A 22,345-nucleotide genomic window follows, 5' to 3' on the forward strand; every position below is an offset into this window, starting at 1 on the left:
CGTAGGATTAACGATGTGTACAGACGGGAAGGGAAGAGACCAGCTCAGGAGGATATATATAGCGGAGGATAGGCAGGTAAGAATGAGAATGGAAGAGGCCGAGCGGATGAGGGTTGCCCTTTTGTGTAAATGTGTTGTGGTAAATGCGGTCCTTTCCTTCCGTTGCCTTGGTGTGATACAGGTTGGCGGCCGATGGCTTGATTGACTTGAATGGAGGATGATATGATTGCGAGTGTGGGGGAATCTGGCCTATTTGTGGGGCCAAACAAACACGGGGGGCGGCGCGCGGCAGGTGGGCGCTTCAGACTCGCATCAGACACATTTGTATCCCTCCGTGGCCCCCCCAAACGCCCTCAGCGGATCAGATGCTGTCCCCGGGTCCCAGGTCAGCGGACAGATGGGCTTGGCCATCCTATCTCTGTACTGTATAGTATCATCCTGGTGCTGTCAGATCTATACTGAGGAAGTCCAGACCCCCACTAGGGCGTGCCAAACGCAGAGATACCCGGAAAAAGACGCTATTTTTGCATCCTCGCTGCGGCCTTTTGCGCTGTCTGCGATGCGCCCCAGTGCCAACGCTTTGTGGGGGAAAGCGAGGTATGGACTGTATGCCGGCTAAGCATGGCATCGCCTCACTGTCGGCGTTCAAGATCATCAAGATCAAGGCTCGTTGGTTCTGCGCTCCCTCGCTGATAGCTGCCTGACCAGTCTCAGGGCTGACAGATGTAACAACCACCGTGAATGCGAAACAGAGATAAGGACATGTTGTACCAGAAACTCTAATTTCGGCGTACCAAGTCCAAGGCCGCGGTCAAGATCGCATATTAAATTTTATTTATTTGCATCGAATATTCTCCATCAACACACACGCACGTGAGGCAGAACCTGGCAGAGCACAAAGGCCGTCATCCAAGTCGGCGAAAACAAACTTTGGGCGATGCTACCGTCGCTACGTACTGTATATGACGAGGCGGTCAAAGTACTTACGAAGGGAACTTTGTTCGCAATGGCATGGACATCGCGAACCCATGTGCGTCGTGGCTTTCGATTTCGGAAACACCAAGTTGTCCTAAAAAGTTGCGAAAAAAACGCGTTCCATAACATAAGCAAAACGCGTCTCGCTTGACTTTGGAAATTGCAGTTGGCTTTGGCTTTGGGAGAGATCGAGACGCAGGCCGTCCTCGCCATAACCCCGGTCAACCTGTGGTCATGCAGATACGGTGAGTATACCTGACAGTGACCATCAGACGGTGTGAATATTGAGGCCCGTTTCTGATTCGTCTTACAACAAATCTAGGTATCTCAAATCAATCGTCCCACAAGGGGAAACAGCACAACGAATCACGGCGTTGACATGGTCACCGAACAACCAAAAGCTTGCTGTGGCAAGTGCCGACCGTGTCGTACAACTCTTTGATGAGACCGGGGAACGAAAGGACCGCTTCTCGACGAAGCCAGGGGATCCGAAGGTATGTTTTCGGATGTCACAAAAGTATGATCTCCTTTCTCATCAATTTCATCTAGGCTGCCAGATCATACACGATCGTCGGACTCGCGTTCTCTCCGGATTCTACAAAGCTAGCCGTTGCCCAATCCGATAATGCTGTGTTTGTCTACCGACTGGGTCTCGAGTGGGGAGAGAAGAAATCTATCGTAAACAAATTCATCCAGACCGCCGAGATCACTTGCCTGGCATGGCCGCGGGAGCAACCCAATGCGTTAGTGTTTGGTATGGCCGACGGAAAGGTAGGCGTGCAGGCGGTGGATATGTCAGTGAGAAGTGACGGCGGAGCGATCCTGACGTCTTCCGAACGCGATACTCGCAGGTTCGGATAGGCAACCTGAAAACGAACAAAGCCGCTACGCTGTATCAAACCGAGAGCTGCGTGGTTTCACTTTCCGCCAGCCATGATGGAAACGCCATCATTTCCGGACATCTCGACGGATCTATGAACAGGTTCTTCTTTGACGATGGATTGTCCGGAGCTTCACAGGTGGGTGCCAGGATTATCGTTGATGTCTTGATTTCCGGTTGGATGATGGCGCACTTACTGATATCCGAAGCTTTAGGGGAAGTTTACTGCTCATCGAACAACACCCGTTGCACTGGCCTGGGGCGAGAGCGTCGTTGCTGCTGGAGGCGATAAAGTGGTGGTCTTCTACGACTCGGAAGGTGCGTGAGGGGAGTATTGCGCGATACATCTGGCTGCCGGGACGACATGACTTAGACTCGGATGTTTCCTCTTTGCGTCAGGTCGAGTGATGCAGGAATTCGACTACAGCAGAGATGACGACGTACAGGATTTCACCGGAGCGGAGTTCAGCCCAAGCGGACAGAGCGTCGTAATCGGGAGCTTCAACCGATTCTACGTGTACAACTTCTCCACCGCTAACCAACAATGGGAGGAAGCTCCCGTGAAGGTCATCGAGAACTTCTATACAGTGTCAGCACTGTCGTGGAAACCCGATGGCTCTCGTCTCGTTGCCGGAAACATGTGCGGCGCGGTGGAGCTCTTCGATTGCTGTCTTCGACGATCGCGATACAAGGGAAAGTTCGAGTTCACATATGTTTCCCCGTCGCAAGTGATCGTTAAGCGACTTTCGACCGGCTCCCGCATTGTGTTGAAGTCGCACTATGGGTATGAGATACAGAAAGTCAACATCTTCCGAGACCAGTATTTGATCGCGAACACGCCGGATACGCTCTTGATGGGGGATCTGTCGACTTGCAAGTTGAGTGAGATTCCATGGCAAGGGACGGGCCAGGAGAAATTCTACTTTGAGAACCCGTTTGTGTGCATGGTCTTCAACGCCGGAGAGCTTTCGCTTGTCGAATACGGCGTGAACGAACTTCTTGGATCGTGTCGAACCGAGCACACCAGCCCACATCTAATCAGCGTCCGCGTGAACGAGCGCAAAAACGACGAGGACGTCAAAAGGGTAGCCTATCTGGTGGACTTACAGAGCATCAATATCCTTGATCTGAACACGTCTACCACTGTGGCGGCCATCAGTCACGACAGCCGCATCGATTGGCTTGAATTATCGGGACAGGCCAACAAGCTGCTCTTCAGGGACAAGAACCGGCAGTTGCATATGTACGATATCGCGACGCAGACTCGTACCACCCTGCTCAATTTCTGTAGCTACGTGCAATGGGTTCCCAACAGTGATGTAGTGGTCGCACAGAACCGCGGAAACCTATGCATCTGGTACTCCATCGATTCGCCAGAGCGTGTCACTATGTTCCCTATCAAAGGGGAAGTTGAGGACATTGAGCGCAGCGATGGGAAGACGGAGGTCATAGTGGATGAGGGCGTGAATACCGTTTCCTACACGTTGGACGAGGGTCTGATCGAGTTCGGCACCGCCATAGACGACAAAGACTATGACCGTGCTGTGGCTCTGCTGGAAACGCTTGAGATCACCCCAGAGACGGAAGCGATGTGGAAGAGCTTGAGCCAGATGGCTCTGAAGGATCAAAACCTGATCATCGCGGAAAGGTGTTACGCCGCTCTGGGGGATGTGGCGCGGACTCGCTACCTCCATGAAGTGAACGAACAAGCCGCGGCAGTGGCCGCCGAAAATCACCTTGAGGCCACGGAGCACTACTCTGTACGAGCGAAACTGGCGATTTTGGATAAGCAGTTCAAGGTAGCTGAGTCTATCTACTTGGACCAGGGAAAAGTAGAAGAAGCCATGAGTATGTATCAAGAGCTCCATAAATGGAACCTATCAATCAAAGTGGCGGAATCGAAGAATCATCCGGATCTAGATACCCTAAAAGCCAAATATTTCCAATGGCTGAACGACTCGGGACAAGAGGACAAAGCTGGTGCCATGAGGGAGGAAGAAGGGGACTTTGTGTCCGCTGTGAACTTATACATGAAGGGAGGACAGCCCGCACGTGCGGCAAAGGCGCTTCTTGCACACAGATTGACGGATAGGACGGAGCTGATGGAGCGTGTGGCCGCCGCCTTGTACAAGCAAGGACTGTACGAGAAGGCCGGCGAACTATTCGAGAAGATGAGCAGCCCGGATCGCGCATTGGAGGCCTACCGTCGCGGCAAAGCTTTCCGGGCGGCGGTAGAGCTGGCCAGACAAACCTTCCCGCAGGAGGTCATCAAGTTGGAGGAGCAGTGGGGAGATCAGCTGGTCTCCCAGAAGCAGATGGACGGGGCCATCAACCACTACATCGAAGCCGGACGGTCGTTCAAAGCGATCGAAGCTGCCATCGGGGCAAAGCAGTGGAAGAAAGCCGTGGGCATCGTCGATTCCCTTCAGCCGCCCGAGGCCGGGAAGGTGTACTACCAGCGACTGGCCGCCCATTTCTCCGAAGTTGGGGAGTATAACCAGGCGGAGAAGTACTTTGTTATGGCTGGTCAGCCGCAGGATGCGGTGGAGATGTATACAAAGGTGGGCAAGTGGGATGCAGCGCATACGCTTGCTACTACGTACATGGCGCCGGATGAGGTGGCGGTGCTGTACATCTCGCAAGCGAAAGACATGGAGGCCCAAGGTGAGTTCGGATTGGATCTTGGCCAGAGGGACCACATCTGACACCAAGTTTGACGTCTCCCAGGTAAACTGAAAGACGCCGAAAAGCTGTACCTGACCGTTCAAGAGCCAGATCTGGCCATCAACATGTACAAAAACCACAAACAATACGACAACATGATCCGATTGGTCACCGCTTTCCACAAAGACTTGCTTGCGGAAACGCACGTGTACCTGGGCAAGTCGCTCGAATCCGACGGGAATTTCAAGCAGGCTGAGCATCACTACATCGAGGGAGCGGACTGGAAGTCGGCGATCAATATGTACTGTGCGAACAATATGTACGAGGACGCTTATAGGGTGGGTTCTGTCTATGCTTCGCGTCTGGTCACCCAACGGATTATGGCTGAGATTTTTCTTCATGCAGATTGCGAAATCCTACGGAGGTCCCAATTCATACAAACAAGTAGCGTACTTGTGGGCCAGATCGTTAGGCGGGGAATCAGCAGTGAAGTTGCTCAGCAAGTTTAATTTGCTGGACTCAGCCATCGACTTTGCGACCGAGAATGGCGCGTTTGATTTCGCGTTTGAACTGAGCCGGTACGGCGAGGACAAGGCCAAAGTGGCGGATGTGCATTACAAACAAGCCATGTACCTCGAGGACGAAGGCAAGTTCAAAGAAGCCGAGCAGGCCTTTGTGCTGGCGGGGAAGCCGAAGGAGGCCATCCTTATGTACATCCATAACGAGGACTGGGATGCCGCCACCGCCGTTGCCGAGGCGCACGATCCGGGGAGTCTAAGTGATGTCCTGATTGGACAAGCCCGAGTCGCTTTTGAACGGAAGGATTACACCAAGGGAGAGTCCATGCTGTTACGAGCGCAAAGACCGGAGTTGGCGATCAAGTACTACAAAGAAGGAAACATGTGGAAGGAGGCCATGCGGTTCGCGACGGAGTACTTGCCAAACAAGATGTCGGAGTTGAACGTAGAATACGATCGCTTCACGTCGGGGCAAGGGGACAAAGGTCGAGAAGACATCGTCTCCACAGCTAAGCTTCTTGAACAGCAACAAGAATATGGCCGTGCAATCGACATGTATTTGAAGATCACGCCCAACCAGGCGACGGACGCAAGCCAGTTGCAACAAGTTTGGGAAAAGGCCGTTGAACTAGCCATGAAGTTTGTCCCTGACCGCGGACCCGAGGTTGTCGAAACCGTCTGCTCACGCTTGATGGAGGTCAACAGCTTCGAAGCCGCCGCCGACTTGTTTGCCGGCATGGAGATGTACAAAGACGCTATCGATGCGTACATTCTCGGTGCTGCATGGGACAAGGCAAAGCAGATGCTAGCATATGCTCCCAAGTATACCGAGTACGTCGAGAGTGCTTACGTGACGCACCTGAAGAGCACGGGAGACGCCGAAGATCTCGTGAATGTCGATGTAGTTGCAGGGCTCGACCTGTTTGCCCAGCGCGGGCAATGGGACCAATGCTTGCAAAAGGCTTCGTCGCAAGGATCCGCGGTACTTAACAAGTACCTGATGTCGTTTTCTATCAGCATGCTGCGTGAAGGCAAATTTGACCAGGCTGTTACCAAGTTGACTGAGTATGGGGTGCCGCCGGTCCCGGACAACTTCGACTTATACATGCGCTTGGCGCGGGAGACGTTGGGGAAAGGATCAATAGAGGAAATCTCGGCGTTGCGTGAGATGTTGTTTAAGTTGGTGAGTGGAGGTGCTCCTTGAACATGAACCGTGGCGTCAGAGAAGCTCAACACCAATTTTGCAGGTGCACGGGCAGAACCATGTGCCACAACCCGGAGTTCCTGCCGAATTCGACAGGCTTTTATTCGTAGCACATCTGGTAACGCTCAAGAATTACTGCAAGCGCAAGAAGGATCTATCATACTTTGCTGCCAAGCAAGCGATTGCAACGTTGCGATACACGAAGGAGCTACGACCAGACCAAATGTTTTACGAGGCTGGTGAAGCTGCCAAGGTATGCCGTCAGATGGTGACGGTTATGCCATTTCGCTTCCATCTCACTTACGAAACCCTAACGTAGGCCGCGAATATGAACAACATGGCATTCGTTTGCTGGAATAGATACCTTGACTTGAGCGAAGCTATCGAAGACCAAGATGTCTCTTTATTGGACAATACGGACTTTGAGAACACCGACATCCCATTTGACATCAGCCTTCCAACCGAGAACCTTTCCGTAAGTTTCTTTTTGATCTCGGCACAGATCGGGGTATCCGAGAACAGGCCCAACTCACCGTCTTACAATGGAAACTCAGGACGCCAAACGTGAGGAAGTCCGTGACTGGGTTCTGCAAATGTCGCTCGACCAGAAGGTCAATCAGGAGATGGATCGAAGAGACTGTGATACCTGCGGCACGAAGATCTACGATGCCAGCTTAAACTGCTACAGCTGTCATACAACCTGGGAGCCATGTGTCGTCACTGGTAAGCTGGATCTACGCTAGACACTTTGTTCTTACCCTCTGATGGACACTTCGCTAAGATTCGCCTTCCTCCACTTGTCTTTTAGGATATCCCGTCCTGAGGAGCAAGCTGAAATGCAGCAGCTGCACACGCCCCGCAAACAAAGAAGATTGGAACAAGTTCGTCATGGCTGAAAGGGTGAGTCCATCCTAGCACACTTGAAGAAGTCGAGACTGGTGAACGAACCGACTCCTGACACCTCCGTTTCTCCTCCTCGCTGCTCGTTAGATGTGCCCGTGGTGCGGAACAAGTCAAAGTCCACAATACTTTGCGCACTGAAAAGGGACACATAATCCTCCAACTTGTTCTTCTGCCCTATGAATGTATAGAGCGGAGGGCTTGAACTTGAATACCGGTGCAATCCGATGGCGTAGAGAATTCGAACCAGGGCTGGCTGCTGCTCTTGATCCCGTGCGCATGCACACCGCATGCTGCACTCCAAAGTCATGGGTTATCTAACGCAGTCACTGCCGCTCCGTCGCTACATCATTGGCATGTTCTGTACAGCAACGACTTCAATGTGGAAGAAAATCAATGTACATTCTTATCATTGTGAATTCTTGATGAGTCAGTTCCTCGGCTTATATACTGCAGTGGTATCGAAGTATAGACGGACCAGATGATGTGTTCGCTGCTATTCCGTGCTAGTACAAAGGTACTTGCTTGAAAGAATAGGAAACGAGCTCCAATCATCTCTTAAGAGCTCCCCAAATGTGTGTGTCATAGCTCCTGAAGAACACGCTGAGTGGGACTTCAGACTGCCTCCATCGTGTGGAAATGGAACGTTCGAGTGCAAGCGGTTGTCTGCATTGAACGGACATCTCTCACTGCTGGAGGCTCAGGGCTACTGACTTCCGCATTCAGGGAATGGTTAACCTTTTACTGTATATGATGGAACCGCCTTAGGGCAGTCATGCAGATGTGAGAGCTCCTGATTTTTGCATTTTCGGTTTCCGCACAATTTTCGGTGGACATCACAGTCCGATGTGTTCAATAACCTCAGGCCGTAAAGCCTCATTTTAGTGGATACATTCATGACTTCTTCCTTGGCAATCGGCATGCGAGGCGTTCTCCCGACGAGTTTGAAGCCTGTCAGCACTGAGCAATGTGTCAAACCACTGTCAGGCGGCAGTTGTACGGTTTTAGGTGCGAGTGCTTGGGGACTTTGGATTGTGGTATCCTGGCGAATTTGCATGATAAGGCCAGGAATCCGGTCGACGGGATGGGAGGAAAACCTGCTTCCCACAGCCTCGGTCTTGGAACCACTTTGTTGGACCAATGGGTGAGGAGTCGGGAACCAACGAGCGGTATCCCTCATTGCCAGCACAAGGCCCGAATGTAACGCGTCGACACACGGCAGGTGACACTGATTAGCGGGTCCAACTTGAACGAGGCTGGTTTCCGCCAAGTAAGTGGGGGGTCAAACATTTGAGGCGACCCCCCCGCCGCAATTTTGCCTTTCGGACAACGTGCTGTCAAAAGATATGAGGCGCGAACATATGCGTCCCGTTTTTCTGCCTCGACGGGCACGCAAAAAGGACACATTGATACTAAACTCGGCAGGTCTCACGCCCACGCAGAGGCCGCGCACAGCAGGCTTCTGCTTGCTTATCCGCCCGAGAACAACCGTATTCAGAAAGAAGAGAGAGTGGACCTCGCAAATACACCAGGTAAGCGCTTTGGACTCCTGCCAGTCAGGAGCGAGGAGGGTGGGAAACGTCTGTACCAGTATGGGGACCTCAGGGCGACGCTGTCTCAAGCTATTCCGCGGAAAGAGACCAGGTTCATCAGAGGCGGGGTCCCGGGTCCTCGAACTTGCCGCTCTTAGGACCGACGATTGACGTGCGGCCGTCGTTTCCAGTCCTGCACGTCAAATTGCATGTATAAACCTTGAATGTCGTCCTCCCTGTAGAAGCTCCAGTCCCGTTCCAAAGCAAGTACCGGCAGTATTCCACGACAAGGGAATGTTGACCGGAAATGAGACTGTCCTCTCCACTGAGACTTTCTCCACTCACACCGAGGAAGCGGCGACTCTGAGGAACGCCAAGCTCCAACGCTCGTCCAAGGACGCTAGCGTCGCTCAATCATGTATCTCGCCTGATGGCCCTCCTTCAGAGGGTTCGGCGAGGATTGCCATGTCAAACTACGAAGGCGCAGACGACAGAGGAGCATCATCCGGACACATGAATCCAGAAGATACCTATGAAACCGCGAAACCTATGGCCATCATGTCGGTAGACGGGCGATCGAAGCGAGCATCTTATCATGATTCCCCTACTGCCTCTTCGATGGCGTCAAACAACACAATCACGCTAGCGGATGCGCGCGCCAGGGTCAACTCTAGTCTCCATTCCGCAGAGTCAGCCTTCGACCCAGACCTGACACCAACGATTGAAAGAATTTCCTTTGGATTCCCGTCGAGCTCAACTTTTAACAAACTCATCATCCCTGAGAGAAGCCCGGAAGTGGCAAGGACAGGCTATGCGGTTGATAGGCTCGGAGATGAGGACGATATGGAAGAAAGCGGGGAGATGGGGAATTCGGAGGACCCAGACTCAAGACCGGAAGTACACTCGGCTTCCCCGCCGATTTCGTCGGTGTCGCCTGTCATTGTTACAGGTATCCATCCTATGCGTCGCGATAGTGCTTTCTCGGCGTTGACCGACGAAGGACAGGAGAGCGACGCCTCACCACGAAGCGCTCGATTTCTTTCCGATCTATGGGATTCCCAAGCTCGCTATTACAGCACAGCTTCGTCATCTTCGCGACCAGCAAACGATCGGCGCCATAAAAGAGGTGCAGCGTCGTTGTCTTTGCCTTTATCACCAGCTAGCTTTGGTAGAGAGGGGACCCAGAACAATTCGGCCGGCCCGTCGAGAAGAAGCCACGACATGCTCACACGCAGATCGGCAGATATCAATAGCATCATCGGGAACAAGTCCAGGGGGAGACCAGAAGATTCCTTGAGACCCAGCGCAGGCGCTGGTAGCACGCAGGAAGGGGGCTTCTTTGGGCTGTTCACGGGTTGGCTCGCTCGAGGCCACGCGAAGATCAATACAGTCTCCGAGGAAAGTCACGAACATAAGGGAAGCTGGGCATCGAAGGAACGCGTCCGACCGCGATCCACCAGCAATCGCGCGTCGTACGGTGCAGCAGAGGCGAATGGTCATTCGTCTGGTTGGCTAGACGAAGTTCCTCATACCAGCTCGAATGGAGCCTATTCCACGTTTTCGCACTCACAGCCCCCATTCAGTGTTGCTGCTTCCAGTGCAGACGCACGAAGCCTAGTGAGCGAGAGATCCTCCCTTCATAGAGGCACCCGACGTCGTCGTGCCCATGAACGATCCATGCTTCGGCGAGGCAACCTTGGGCGGAGAGGGCGTGGTGGGACAAGGACGCGCGTTTCTGGTATGGCAGACGATAGCATCTACCCCGATTCTTGGGGATACAAGAAGCGAAAAGATTGGAATTACGGCATTGTGGGCAACGAGAGCGCCTTCGAAACCGAGTCCGAGCGTGGCACCGTAGATGAGTCCGACGCCGATCTTGAGAGCACTGCTGGAACTCTAGCGTCGGCACGACTTCGGAGGGATTTCCATTCCGATTACGATACCGAACATTCTCTTCATGGGGATGACGGGGATGGGGATGAAGAGGACGAGCGTTCATCTATACCCGATGATACGGAGTCCTATCGTTCAGGGGACTTTTCGCCTCGAGATGACGAATCAGCGACAGGACACGAGACGGAGGACGAGGAAGAAGCGTTCCACAACCACGCCAATCGATGGTGGACACCGGGTCACTCTTCTTCGCAAATCTTCGCATCCCTCGACACTTCATACCTGGCTAGCGCCTCGTCAGTGATCTTGCCGCCCGCTTTACCTCACTTCAACCCTCCCTCTTCGCTGTCGGCGTCATGCCCCACATCCCCAGCGTCTGCAGAACTGCTCAACTCTCTACCTCCGTTGCCTTCCGCGCCAGTTTCAGGAGCCGGTAAAGACCGGCAGTCTGAGGATACCGGCCCCGGAGACGACCGTTTTTCTTCCAATCCCTCCGCTATACAGAACGGCTCGACTCCCCGATTCACACAGTCCACACGGCCACCGCTATCGCCACTTCGTAGGCGCACATCCCTTGAAGATTCGTACCAAGGAGAGCCCGACGCGTTCCCGAACCTCCGGCAGCACCGTTCCTTGACTTTCCCTCCACCATCTTCGCCGACAGAATCGTCGGAAGATGTTGCCGGGGAGAGAACTCCTACTCGTGCGATACGGCAGCGGTTTTCCACCTCTGGAGAACACTTGAGATCCCAGGAGTCCGCTTCCTCCATGGCTTGGCGCGCTACATGGCCTCGAATCACAGTCACGGACCCACTTCGTGTTCGCGCCGTTGCATCGTCTGGCTCGGGGCCCGTCAGCCTTCAGACGACCACTTTACGACCGACGAATTCGACATCACCGTTCCCAGTACCGCGCTTCCAGTCGTTTTCATTGACGTCAACGCCTCCTTCTCACCGTCCTTACACGACTTACAAAGTGACGCTGCACACGTATCCCGTGCCGACGGTCGTGAGGAAACGGTACACAGACTTCCGTGCTTTGTACAACGAGGCTAGGAGGTGGCATGAGGGTGCGAAAGCGGCGAGCTTGACCAGTAATATATCGGACGAAGCCCGGCCAGTACCGCCCAGACGCGCCGTTTCATTGACAAGCATGCAGCCCGCTAAACATCGGGCGACTGCATTAAACACACGAGCACGAGTTCAACCGGAAGTTGCGGAGCTGCTACCGCCTTTCCCACCGAAAACGTTTTTCCAGCGCTTCAGTGCTTCGGTCATCAAGGAACGGGCTGCGGCGTTTGAGAAGATCTTGACGCATCCTGATTTCGTGCCGCCGCATCTTCTGAGAGACTTTATGGGGCTGAGTTCTTGAGCCGTCGCCCAGAGTCGCGGCTTTCATAAACCCTTGGACTCGTCTCCACCCTATTCTTATTTGCGTGGGTTGACAACGTTCCTTACGTAGCTTCACTTCCAATAGGCTTTTCATCCGTTTCCTTGTCACTGCCTCTGGATACGTGTCCTTGGTAGATGTAGTACTGCTGTTGACATCTTGTACTTTTGCTTATTTTTTGGCGTCGTTCTAGAATATATATACGTGTGTTTTTCCGTCTGTAGCTTTGTTGCGTTTGCGGGAAGGTCAACGTGAAGCGTATTACTTGTCTGCAAGCGCATTGGTGTTTCAGCCTCCTAGACCCGCTCGACGGATGGACAGTCAATGAGAGCGTCAACGGTTATCACAACCTCGCGGCTAGCAGAAACACAACTCCCATGGAATCATTTTCCGATAATGTTGATTTATATATATGATAGAGAATATCACTACTACACTGGCTATGCCTTGAATATAGTAGGTACTTGCTGCTACATCGCCAAACCGGAAATGTTTGAAGCCGCGGGCTACCTATTCCGTGAAGAGAAGGCGAAAAAAATAGATGACAACCACAGCGCACACCTTGTAGCTGTTTCCTCTCAGCTGGATCCCCAACGGAGAAGAATACCCGTGGGGTTAGAGCTCAATAGGCATGGGTTGCTTCCTGTTGGAGCCGCTTGCTATTCTGCAGACGATCCCTCCTCGACGGCTGCATCTGTTCGTGGATAATCGGAGGGTGGCTCAAGGCAAACTTTGAAGGGAGGGGAGGGCAAATATCGCCTTTGACATCGACAATCATATGAGAACAACCAAATGGCACCGGGGGCTTCATTGAACTGCGAGGAAGGAACGAAGAGTGAGCAAACACCCGTGCGCATTGTATCAAAATACGCAGATGGGGGTGTCCTCGAACCTACCGCTATTATCACCAAGACAGGCACCTCGTGTCGACATCGCGGAAGGTAGCCGACAACGGCTGGCCCTGGAGCTGAACCGGCATGGGTGGGCCCGGCGCATCAGGATAGCACGCATACGGCACCCATGGCGACCAGAGAGAGCTCTGAGGGCATAAAATGGGAGGAGCCCCGTAGTAAGGCAGGAGCGGTTGAACTGGCACCTGAACTGGCGTCCTTCAAAGGCAGCGAAAACGGGAAATTAGTCCATGATGATGCCCAAATTGCGAGGATGAAGGCATGGACTTACGAGGATGCCGGCTCGGAAGCCGGATGCCACGGGATCCGAATGCTCTTAGGCTTTCGCCCATACCCAAAGCCCATGCGATTTTGCGCTGCGTTCGCAAGGCCGCTCCCGTCCTGGCAGGGAGGACTGTCATTCAAGCCGCTTCCGGAATCCTGTTTCGCCTGCGTGGTCGGAACACTTCTTGATCTCTTCGAGGGCATTGAACCCTTTGAAAGCGGTGTGGCGACGGGCGGAAGACCCTCGCTCGCATCGGAGCATCCGTCGCATTTGCTGTCGGCATCAACGGTGCTAGCATCAATACGTGCAACACTGACGCCTCTCTCATTGTCTTTGGTCTCAATGTTCTCCGCGGCTATCTTCTTGTTTTGTCGTTCTTTTTCACGATGGAACTCCTCACAGACCCAGCTGCCGGCCCGAGGGTCGATTTCAGTGCCATCACGGCTGATCTTGATGTTCTTGTTACCATTCCACGCATTGGTCACATCCTGCAAGATCAGATAGTTAGTAGGGTTCTTCTTCAGTTATTTCTTCGAAGGTCTTTACTAACCTTGAGAAGGGAAAAGCTCAACGGTTGACTGTATCGCATGTAAAATGAGAGTTGACATGGGCAAGGTATCTGCCAACATGCGCCGAAACGAACAACTCACGTCAGTACCCAGCGGATCCTGAAAGGCTTCCCTAAACAAGGACGTATGTAAATCTCAGCATCCATTGATGGGAAAGTAGAAGCTTCCACGCACCCCATTCAGGTGGCATGTACGGGTCTTTGCCGTTGATCTCGTCTGCCGCACTCTGAATCGGCACGAAGGGTACCCATTCGACGGTTTCTTCGCTTTGGACTGGGATCCATGATTCCAATCTGTAGGAGGGAAGTTATAGCACGTACTGTCATCGGAATGAGGATGGAAGAAGCAGTGCTTGGGCTTGGCTCCACTCACCTGGCGTAGCCGTAGAACTCTCCGGTCTTATTCGCACCGAAGATCAGGTATACGTCCTTCGTAGTCTGAAAAGACAGGCAGTAGTTAACAGTTAACCTAAGCGGAGGGTGCCGTGCATTCGATGCGGACTTTAGTTCATCGCAAACGTACCTCAAACGCTTTCTTGAGCTTTTCTTCATTTTTCGATTGCGTGGACCAGACTTTCAATGACTTGGCTCGATCGAGATTGTCTGTGTTCAAGGATTTCATGATGAAATACTTGACATTGAACTGGTCCACGGCCTCAATGCGCTGGGAATTCTGGACACATCCCACGGTGATGGCGGTTTTGCTAGCGTTGAAGACACTCGCAGCGGCATCAGATTCACGACGAAGATCGGGCGTCCGGAGCATTACGGACAGGCTCCGAGCGAGGCTCGACGAGGAGCTGGAGCTGGAGCTTGTTTCCGAGATGCTTCGTGCTCTCTGAAAGACACATAAATGACGACGAGAGGTGAGAACCTGAATCCGAGTAGCGGAATATACGAACAAGATTCCGAGCGGCTGAAATAACTTACCTTTCGCCTGCAGTTGAGCAGACATCCGTTGAATGGGGCTCTATCAAACTCCTTTACAGCCGCATCAGCTTCCGCCGTTGTTTGGAAGTTGATGTATGCGCTTCGGGAAGCCGGCAGGTGTCGCAAAGACTAGGCCAATGAAGATTAAGAAGCATACCAAAGACGTTTTGAGGTCACAATGTCATAGTGGGATAAATGGAAGCAAGGCAGCTTACCACATGCGCGCATTTCGAGAAGTACGCGCGGATATCGGCTTCCGACGCACTGGCGGGTAGGTTGCCAACCCTTGAAAAGTAAAAGTTTTCTAGAGCTGTTGGCAGACGAAAGGGAACTTCCATGGCTTACCAAATGGTTTTTATCACATCGCGTGGGACTTTCATTGTCATCAACGAACGGTCGACTTCTACAGGTGAATTACCTTCCTTCGCCGGCTCAGAGGCTTCGTAATTGCGGGGTAAGTTAGTTATACGAAGCGTACAGGATTGTTAAATGGATTGTGATGCCCCTTACTTTTTGCAGCGCCGGCCCATGCATCTAGGGAGGGAACTGCCGGTCAAAATTTGTATCCAATTGAATGAACTAATCCATCGCCGAAACTCACCGCCAGTGCACGAGTTCCTCGGCGAGAGGGGTTCAAGACGAGACTCTAACCCCGCCTCGTATGGATAGAGACTCGGATAGGTGCATTGTTGAGAAGGCTCACCGACAAAGAATGGATGGAGCAACGTTGGTATAAGTTGCATCGGCGGAGGCAGCACTCCTTGGAGCGCCACTTGCTGGAACTGGTATGGGTGCGCCATTTTTTGCAGAGGGCTGGCGTCGAGGAGAGGATCACGTCTCAAAGTACATCACACCTTCGCGAGATGGTGCTGAACGATGCGCGTATAAACAGAAATTCAGGAACTCGCTTGCCCGTACTTCGGGGAAAAGGTTGTGAAAGTGCAGCCGCACGCTTGCCCCGCTAGATCTGCTGGCCCGCTTCCCGATCCCGCCCATGACGGTAAACTGCTGCTAGGGTCGGGGTATCCGTCGTCCATGGCTCGGCGCTTGCGCTATCCTCGGGGACCGTCGACATTACGGTCATCCCAGTCCAGTCTGGTCCCAGTGCTCAACCAACCGTCCCCTTCTTACGGGTCCACCGCGAGGAGACCCTTGTTCACGGTAAAGCATCCTGCGTCCCTTAACCTCTGCAAGGGTATGTGTATGGAGGGGCGAGGGGTGGGGGAATTTTTGACAGGGTACTGTAGTGCGCAGCAATATTTCGACAGCGCGTAGTGCCTCACTTCCTTCTCTAGGAAAAGGGCACTTCTCACCGGCGGCTCTAAAGGTCTGCCTGCCCCGCGCACCATATGAGACCATCTCTGTTCGCAGCCAACACCAGGAGTGCAATTATTCCACCCTGTCTTCTGGCTTCTCGCAAAGCCAAGAAGTTTCCACGTCTCCGGTTGCGGTGTTGCTGACCGCGAGCAAGATGACACGATCTCGCCCGGATGGCCGAGGCGGCATTGTGAAGCTTTGTCCACGACACAAAATGATACTCGGATGGAGAGACGCGGTGTTATTCAACGTCAGGGAGGAGGTCCTCGGGCCGGATCCGAATCGTCTGGACGCAAGTGACGAAGACGAGGAAGAGCTGCAGGTATGGACTTGGCTGAAGTCGGCTATACCTTGCGTTTTATCCGCACCGAGCGCGCCCACTGACCTCCCTTATGTGGCTTCGCTCTTCAATAAAGAATGTTTTATTCGGAGTGCGCAACCTTGCATCCGAGAACGGAGAGAGCCGCGGTGAGGAAGATGGTTTCTCTTCACTCCTCGTTTCAACGGCAGATAGTGCCCCCGCAAGCACAACGGCAATTTCCGTCAACAGACCTTGCCATGAATCGCAGGACAATACTTTAAACGTAGGGGAGACCCCCATAAATGTAGTGAACGATCCGATGGACACGGCGCTCCCTCAGATCCCACCAGTCCAGCGGCAGTAGTGTCGCGGCCGCTGCGTTGATCTGCGCCTCGCGGCCCGACGCGTGGTGTATCGTGCCGCACAATGAAGTTTGGTCCCACTTCGCATCACCCGTTAGTTCGCATGAAGCTGTGTATCCCCATCATTGTTGTTTATGACCTCAGAGGAGGGACAGCTTCATGCGAACAGACTATAGGCCGACGTACTCCACATCTTGCAACACGGTTGTTCCCCTGGCGCAATCCACCTCCCTCTTCCCTCTCTACATGCGCTAGTGGCCTTTGCGCCCTCAGTATTTGAGTCAATGTATGGCCGTGCAAGTTGGGGTGCAGTCAACTTGGGAAATCTTGTAGATCACATCGAACTGTTGGAGCATGCTTCCCGTCTTCGGAGTGTCTTCAACCACTAGGTTTCACTGTCCTGAAATTCGGTGGAACATGAAGATCTTCTGATCAGCAGTTTGCCTGCAGCGATTGTCAAAATCCCCAGTCTCACCAAATTCTGCTTCTTCTTGGTCGCGGCCAGCTTCGCTTTCATCGCGTACCGCTTCCCACGCTTCTCAAAAGCGGCAATTTCATTGTCAAGTTGCTCACATTCATCGCTCAGCTTCGCCATTTCAGGGGAGACCCCGATCTTCTTGAGGGTAGGAGGACCAGCCTCACCCCTTGGTCCACCCAATCTGCTCGCCTCAAGTTACAGCTGAACGATGTCCGCAGTCGCCACGCCTTTCAATACTACTGGTTAGGGTTTCGCGTAGTTTATGTCCTCACGTGACTCCACTCCCGCTTACGCCATGCTTCCGCGTACAGGAGTTCACCCTTTTCTTACTTCCCGGACCTCGCATCCTCCATTCTTCACACAAGACAACACTGTATAACTTCATACAATATAGGGCTTCGTCTCCCCTACATAGGGTTCTGCTCTTAGTCTGCATTCCTTTGCCAGCTACCACTAACTGGTTATGAGCCCTGGCTTTGGCCGCTACTTGCGTACAAAGGATAAAGAGCTCCCGGTTCTGTAACATCAGAGGAAACGTAGACGATATTGGGCCCTTCCGAGAGGGCTGAAAACAGTGTATTGGAGTGAAGAAAAAGGTAGGAAGCTTTTTGCAGCGGCCGCACGGCTGACAGCTTTATATATGAGCTGCCAGTGGGGCTTGCGTGGCTTCTATGAGGCTTGGCGCCTTATGTAATGTATCACCGAGAGCTTGGGTGGCCAGCCCGGGTCTCGGATCGCGTAGAAGGAAGGAAGTATAATATGAAATACAAGTGAATATGAGATAGCCCTTTTCTCGCGAATAGTGTCGTTGATCTCCCCATAACTGCAGATTGCCACAAAATAGCTTGTTGGCGTTGAAGGTATGGCCCATCGTCACCCCAGCCAACATCAATGGGCATTTTGGGGTTATAAGTTTGAAAACCATGTTTTGACACCGGTAATGTGGGTTGTCCAGTCTAGTTGGGGAACCACATGTCTGCGAGACAGGCCTTGCGGGATATACCTGTATATACTGGGAATATACAGGTAATTCCTGAGGTACTTATGCGTCCAGACAGTGTTCTCCAGTGGACTCCGACCTCATGGGTACTTTAACAGTGCTCGTTGCGCGTTCCTATGCACAACGAGTAGTCCTTTTACTGCATATCGAATAGCAGGGCCGACGAACACCCAGTCCGTGTTAAGAATGGGCGGAGCCGACGGAAATAGAGGCGACTTGTGGTGCAGGTTGTTGACAGGTAATGGTATTCAGACCGAAACAAGAACTAGAACAAGACTAGGAAGAACTGGTGTTGATCTGCTGGGGGATCAGGAAGTGGGGAGCTCAGGGGAGGCGGCTATTTATGCTTTTCTGGGAAGGCTGGGGAAGCGTGGGGAAGCAGAAGGGTACGGAATGAGAGGGAAGCCAAGAGAAGCGCCAAGGGTGGGGGAAGCATAGAAACAGAAGACTGGGGATGGGGTGGCTACGCTGAGGCTGTGGGCGGGTACGTGGGGAAGTATGAAGAAGGGTTTGTAAGCGCCGAGTGTTGGGGGGTGTGGCTACGTGCGGCTGCGTGGAGAAATGAAGGCAGTGGCAGGTGTGGGGTAGCGCGGCTGCGTGCGGCTGCGAGGTTTGGCAGATGTCAGGTTTTTGACAGGGAATTGACATTGACTGACTGTTGGGATGCTGTCATGAGGTAAGCGCATGGAATGGACGCGTCGTCCATAACAGTCCGTCTACAATACCTTACAGCAAAGTAGGTATTGCATACAAACGTCAGTTATACAACCCATGTGGAAGGTAGTCCACATCACAACACCCATCCCTGATGTACCATAAGTGTTGTGCATCCTATATCAGAATGCGACAAATGTTGCCATTCAACTTGCCAAGAACCACAAATGCCCATCGTGCGATTAACGCATCAGGTTGCAGTTGCAGTGCTTCAGGCCTCGGAAAAATGGTTTCAGTCTCATCTGGCCGGCACAGAAGCGCCCCCACAGCAGAGATATTGCTACAATCAACAAGTATACCATCAGCGGACTCAGGGCGTATAGCCGCAAGTTCCTCTTGAATGGACACCATTGCACAATGAGACGCATAAATGGTGTCTTTATTAAATGTCTCTACTGAAAACCCTTCTTCTGACCAGCATCCCAACGCGGCTTATGTGAAAGTGGTCGATTATTCCCTGAGATAGGTCCTAAATTGGGTCGTTTGCGGGTGGAGATGATCTACTCGTGGAGAGTGCAAGGTAAAAGGTAGAGACCAACTAAATCCCTATTCTCACCACACATGTAGACACGCTTGGGCGTACTCCGTCTATTGGCAACCCCGGACTGCTAGGCGTAGGTACGCTAGTCAGTTGGGTCAAATGGGCACTTATGGTACAAACGTAGGGTCTAGTCTATAGCCGGTAAGATGCTCCCCGGGCAATATAAGCCAGTGTCGTCCTTTTTATAGTGGGAGGGGGGGGGAAGGGGGTGTGTCTCTATCCTACTACTGATCACGCTGGTCACGCGCGCACAAATACTAATCTTCCCTTGAATCTCCCCATCTCCTCGTACGTCGTCAACCTGATCACTTTCACATCCTCCCCTTTTTGAAGCTTTCCTCTAGGAGGGGTGCTCAGAAGGGTTCCGGCGTGGTACTCCCTGTATTTTGCAGAAACTAGCCTGTTGCACGATGTCGCCATAGTGTGCTAGCCTCCAGAACCTCCGCTACTTGGGCGGATGTGTTGGTGAAGTGGTGTTTGTTGTTTGAGGTCGTGGGGTGTCGTAGGTTTGATCAATCAGCGCGCGCTGGATGGAACAGCGCGGGATGGTCCGGCACCGGGATGGTCTTGCCGTCCCCGGAGTCGTGGTCTGGGCTGCCCCCTGACGAGCTTCTGCGCTGAGGGTGCGTACTTCGAGCCACCATCAGCGAAGTACTTGATCGGCGGCGGACTCGGGAAAAGGGACGACGTGTTGGTACTTGAGGAGCTGTGTTGTTGAGGGCGTGACGTTAGCTTGGAGCGTAGGACGAGGTGTTTGCGGGGATGAGGTCGCGGGGGTGGTAGGGATGTCAGCCACAATTGCGTCCCGGATGTTGTCAAGGGTGGCATGTTCGCTGGTGGCGAGGCTGCAGTGGGCTCTGCGGGCAGCCTCCTGCTGCTTGAGGCGAGCGATTGGACCGAAGTTGTCGAGGCCTACGGTGTAACGGGACATCATGCTTCGTTTATCTTCGTTCAAGTGGTCTGGGTTGCCGATTGCATCGCCGCTGCGATGGAAGCGTGGCCGATGTAGATGTCTGGCGAGTCCTGCAGGCTCGTCTTGAGGGTCTCGAGCTGACTTTGAGGGTCGACGTTTACGTCTGCTATCGCAAGTCCCGACTTTCTGCTGTGGGGCAAGGGAATTTGCCCTTATTTGTCTCTCCTCCGGAGGTTGTCGTGGTCCACACTCCTCCGTGGATGACCGCCTGTGCGTCCGCTGCTGGGTGCCCCCGTTGAGTTCTGAACCTCGGTGATCCTGCGTGTTTCGGTTCGCCCTCCGCCATCCTCCATCCCTTCGGCTTGAGTGAACAGAGGTCGCCGGTGGCGAGCTATTTCAACGCCAGATTTGACCACAATTTGGACTCCACTCTTGGCATACCGAACGTGATCTCCTTGTCCTCCGGCTTGTCTTTGGGTTTGGGGCCAAAGCTCGCTACAATGATCTCGAGTTCCCGAAGGTTGGGACCTGCGTAGATAAGGTAGTTGGGCTGGTCAATTCGGGGGAAGGCGGCTTGGCGGAGCAGTGCTTTTGGGTCCTCTAGGCCGTCCCAAGTCTTGTGGATGCCGTGCTCCTTGCGAAGGGCCTTGGCACATTGGGCGTAGTGCGGTTCCAGGTTAGTGATGACGACAAAGACGGCTTGTTTCATTATCAAGTCCTTTTCCCAGTCTCGCATGTGTTGTGGGCTTTCGATCACAAGGTCAGCACTGGGTGGGGGAAGAGGCCGTGTACACGGGTGTGCATGGTGGATGGGACGTCCGTGTACTCCTTGTATAGGCTCGGGAGCATGACGGTTTCGATGTCCCCGAGACCCGGTACGGTCGGTCTTCCTCCATATCACCCTCCCCGGTCTTCATCGCAAAGTCGGTCCTCCACTTGCCGTTCTCATGGTCGTAGGGCGCCCGACGCAGGCCCCGCTTCTTGCCAACGTTCGGGTGCATGGTCGCAGTGATCTTGCCGTCGGTTTCCGCATCCTCTGGGAGGTCTTCTAGGCAGGGCGGGCAAACGAAGTTGTACTGGGCAAAGTAGTCACTCAGGACTTCTTCGTCTTCCTGAGGGTGGGGCAGTCTCTGGTTGTTGGGGCATTCCTGGTGGTAGAATTGGCTTCCACAGCAGAGGTCTCCGCGTTCGCATTGGACAACGCGACCATAAATGGAGGCGCTATCGTCCGGGTTTACGCACATGCTGACAGCTCCGTTCTTCTCTGCTCCGTAGTACTCCTCTTCCTCTCCGGGCTGGTATTCCACGTCTCTCGTCAGGGTCTCGCTCGTGAACTCATCCTCTTCCGGGTCTAGGCCGGAGACGCTGAGGGTGGCGGAGCCAATGATCGCTTCGCCTCTTCGTCGTTCTTCGGGCGTATCCAACACCTTCCTTTGCTTGCGGGTGTCGACGGGAGTGTTGCCAGCATTCCGCACGGTGATCCTGGGCGGGCGAATTGTTGGGCGCTTGTTCCCCGTTGCCTTCACTGGGGCGGGAGTACGGGAGCCGGTGGCTTCTCTGAACGCGCTGTCAATCTGAGGGGGAGAGTCGTCAACCTCGATTGGCTTGTGGGGGTACACGGAGCAGACAGGGGTCCTGGGAACCGGCGGGTCCGTGCGTTGTTTCTTGGTCCTGGTTGTTGGTCGCAGGATAGGCGGCTTCGAGACCGCATTGGACAGGTCTGCGATGCTGGATCTTCTCGAGGAGGAGGTGGAGAATCTTTGAGACATGATTGTCGGAGTTCTCGAAGTACCGGTCCAGGGTCGTTAGGGGGGAAGGGATAGCGTAGGAGCGTGCTGGGGAGCGGTAGTCAGTTGGGGGTTGGTGAGGGTCAAGGGGAGCGGCTTCTGACGCTCGCTATTTATGTAGTTCCGAAGCGGGGGCATTCTCTTGAGTTCTGGGTGTTCTCTCCCTTCTGTCCTGCTGAGCATTCTCTTGTGGCACGTCTTGCCCTCGCTGGGCCGCTGGGTACTCCACCGACGTGGAAGATGCCGGTTGGTCCGCGGTTGCGTGCTTTTCCCCTTTTTTCCTCATTCTCTGCTCCTGTGCCG

At 53.4% G+C, this 22,345-nt stretch overlaps 5 protein-coding genes across 5 annotated transcripts; 3 read left to right on the forward strand and 2 right to left on the reverse strand.

Annotated features, from left to right (window-relative positions):
• The first annotated feature begins 303 nt into the window (after positions 1-303).
• Positions 304-1,043, forward strand: EV422DRAFT_125955 (uncharacterized protein). Its single transcript, XM_053064714.1, has 2 exons — positions 304-597; positions 724-1,043. The coding sequence occupies exons 1-2, from the start codon at positions 398-400 to the stop codon at positions 875-877; spliced, it is 354 nt and encodes a 117-aa protein (XP_052923868.1). The 5' UTR covers positions 304-397; the 3' UTR covers positions 878-1,043.
• Positions 837-7,541, forward strand: EV422DRAFT_125936 (uncharacterized protein). The gene is made up of 13 exons (XM_053064713.1): positions 837-1,220; positions 1,298-1,469; positions 1,525-1,746; positions 1,827-1,994; positions 2,071-2,173; positions 2,255-4,519; positions 4,583-4,857; positions 4,925-6,220; positions 6,285-6,494; positions 6,561-6,716; positions 6,796-6,964; positions 7,050-7,141; positions 7,232-7,541. The coding sequence occupies exons 1-13, from the start codon at positions 1,210-1,212 to the stop codon at positions 7,280-7,282; spliced, it is 5,190 nt and encodes a 1,729-aa protein (XP_052923869.1). The 5' UTR covers positions 837-1,209; the 3' UTR covers positions 7,283-7,541.
• Positions 7,542-8,491: 950 nt separating this feature from the next.
• EV422DRAFT_535969 (uncharacterized protein) lies at positions 8,492-12,177 on the forward strand. The gene is made up of 2 exons (XM_053070797.1): positions 8,492-8,673; positions 8,916-12,177. The coding sequence occupies exon 2, from the start codon at positions 8,968-8,970 to the stop codon at positions 11,935-11,937; it is 2,970 nt and encodes a 989-aa protein (XP_052923870.1). The 5' UTR covers positions 8,492-8,673; positions 8,916-8,967; the 3' UTR covers positions 11,938-12,177.
• Positions 12,178-13,133: 956 nt separating this feature from the next.
• Positions 13,134-15,774, reverse strand: EV422DRAFT_599486 (YT521-B-like domain-containing protein; the record flags this gene model as incomplete). The annotated part of the gene is made up of 11 exons (XM_053073661.1): positions 15,231-15,774; positions 15,140-15,163; positions 15,048-15,068; positions 14,845-14,939; positions 14,630-14,758; positions 14,223-14,537; positions 14,073-14,137; positions 13,875-13,993; positions 13,782-13,812; positions 13,682-13,709; positions 13,134-13,619 (listed from the first exon to the last, which is right to left on the reverse strand). Exons 1-11 carry the CDS (start codon positions 15,427-15,429, stop codon positions 13,134-13,136), a joined length of 1,512 nt encoding a protein of 503 aa, XP_052923871.1. The 5' UTR covers positions 15,430-15,774.
• Positions 15,775-19,985: 4,211 nt separating this feature from the next.
• EV422DRAFT_569215 (uncharacterized protein) lies at positions 19,986-22,024 on the reverse strand (the record flags this gene model as incomplete). The annotated part of the gene is made up of 3 exons (XM_053072740.1): positions 19,986-20,302; positions 20,697-21,001; positions 21,135-22,024. The coding sequence occupies 3 exons, from the start codon at positions 22,022-22,024 to the stop codon at positions 19,986-19,988; spliced, it is 1,512 nt and encodes a 503-aa protein (XP_052923872.1).
• Between the last annotated feature and the right edge of the window lie 321 nt (positions 22,025-22,345).

This window comes from Fimicolochytrium jonesii, assembly GCF_025526975.1.
Source record: "Fimicolochytrium jonesii strain JEL569 chromosome Unknown EV422scaffold_19, whole genome shotgun sequence".
Taxonomy (NCBI): Eukaryota; Fungi; Chytridiomycota; class Chytridiomycetes; order Spizellomycetales; family Powellomycetaceae; genus Fimicolochytrium; species Fimicolochytrium jonesii.

Bases quoted from the DNA above. Each gene is read 5' to 3' on its own strand.
- EV422DRAFT_125936 (XM_053064713.1), top strand. The intron at 1,995-2,070 runs GTGGGTGCCAGG...CCGAAGCTTTAG, and splicing joins GATTGTCCGGAGCTTCACAG to GGGAAGTTTACTGCTCATCG. The intron at 6,717-6,795 runs GTAAGTTTCTTT...ATGGAAACTCAG, and splicing joins TTCCAACCGAGAACCTTTCC to GACGCCAAACGTGAGGAAGT.
- EV422DRAFT_535969 (XM_053070797.1), top strand. From the start codon at position 8,968: ATGTTGACCGGAAATGAGACTGTCCTCTCCACTGAGACTTTCTCCACT.
- EV422DRAFT_125955 (XM_053064714.1), top strand. From the start codon at position 398: ATGGGCTTGGCCATCCTATCTCTGTACTGTATAGTATCATCCTGGTGC. The intron at 598-723 runs GTATGGACTGTA...CAGGGCTGACAG, and splicing joins GCTTTGTGGGGGAAAGCGAG to ATGTAACAACCACCGTGAAT.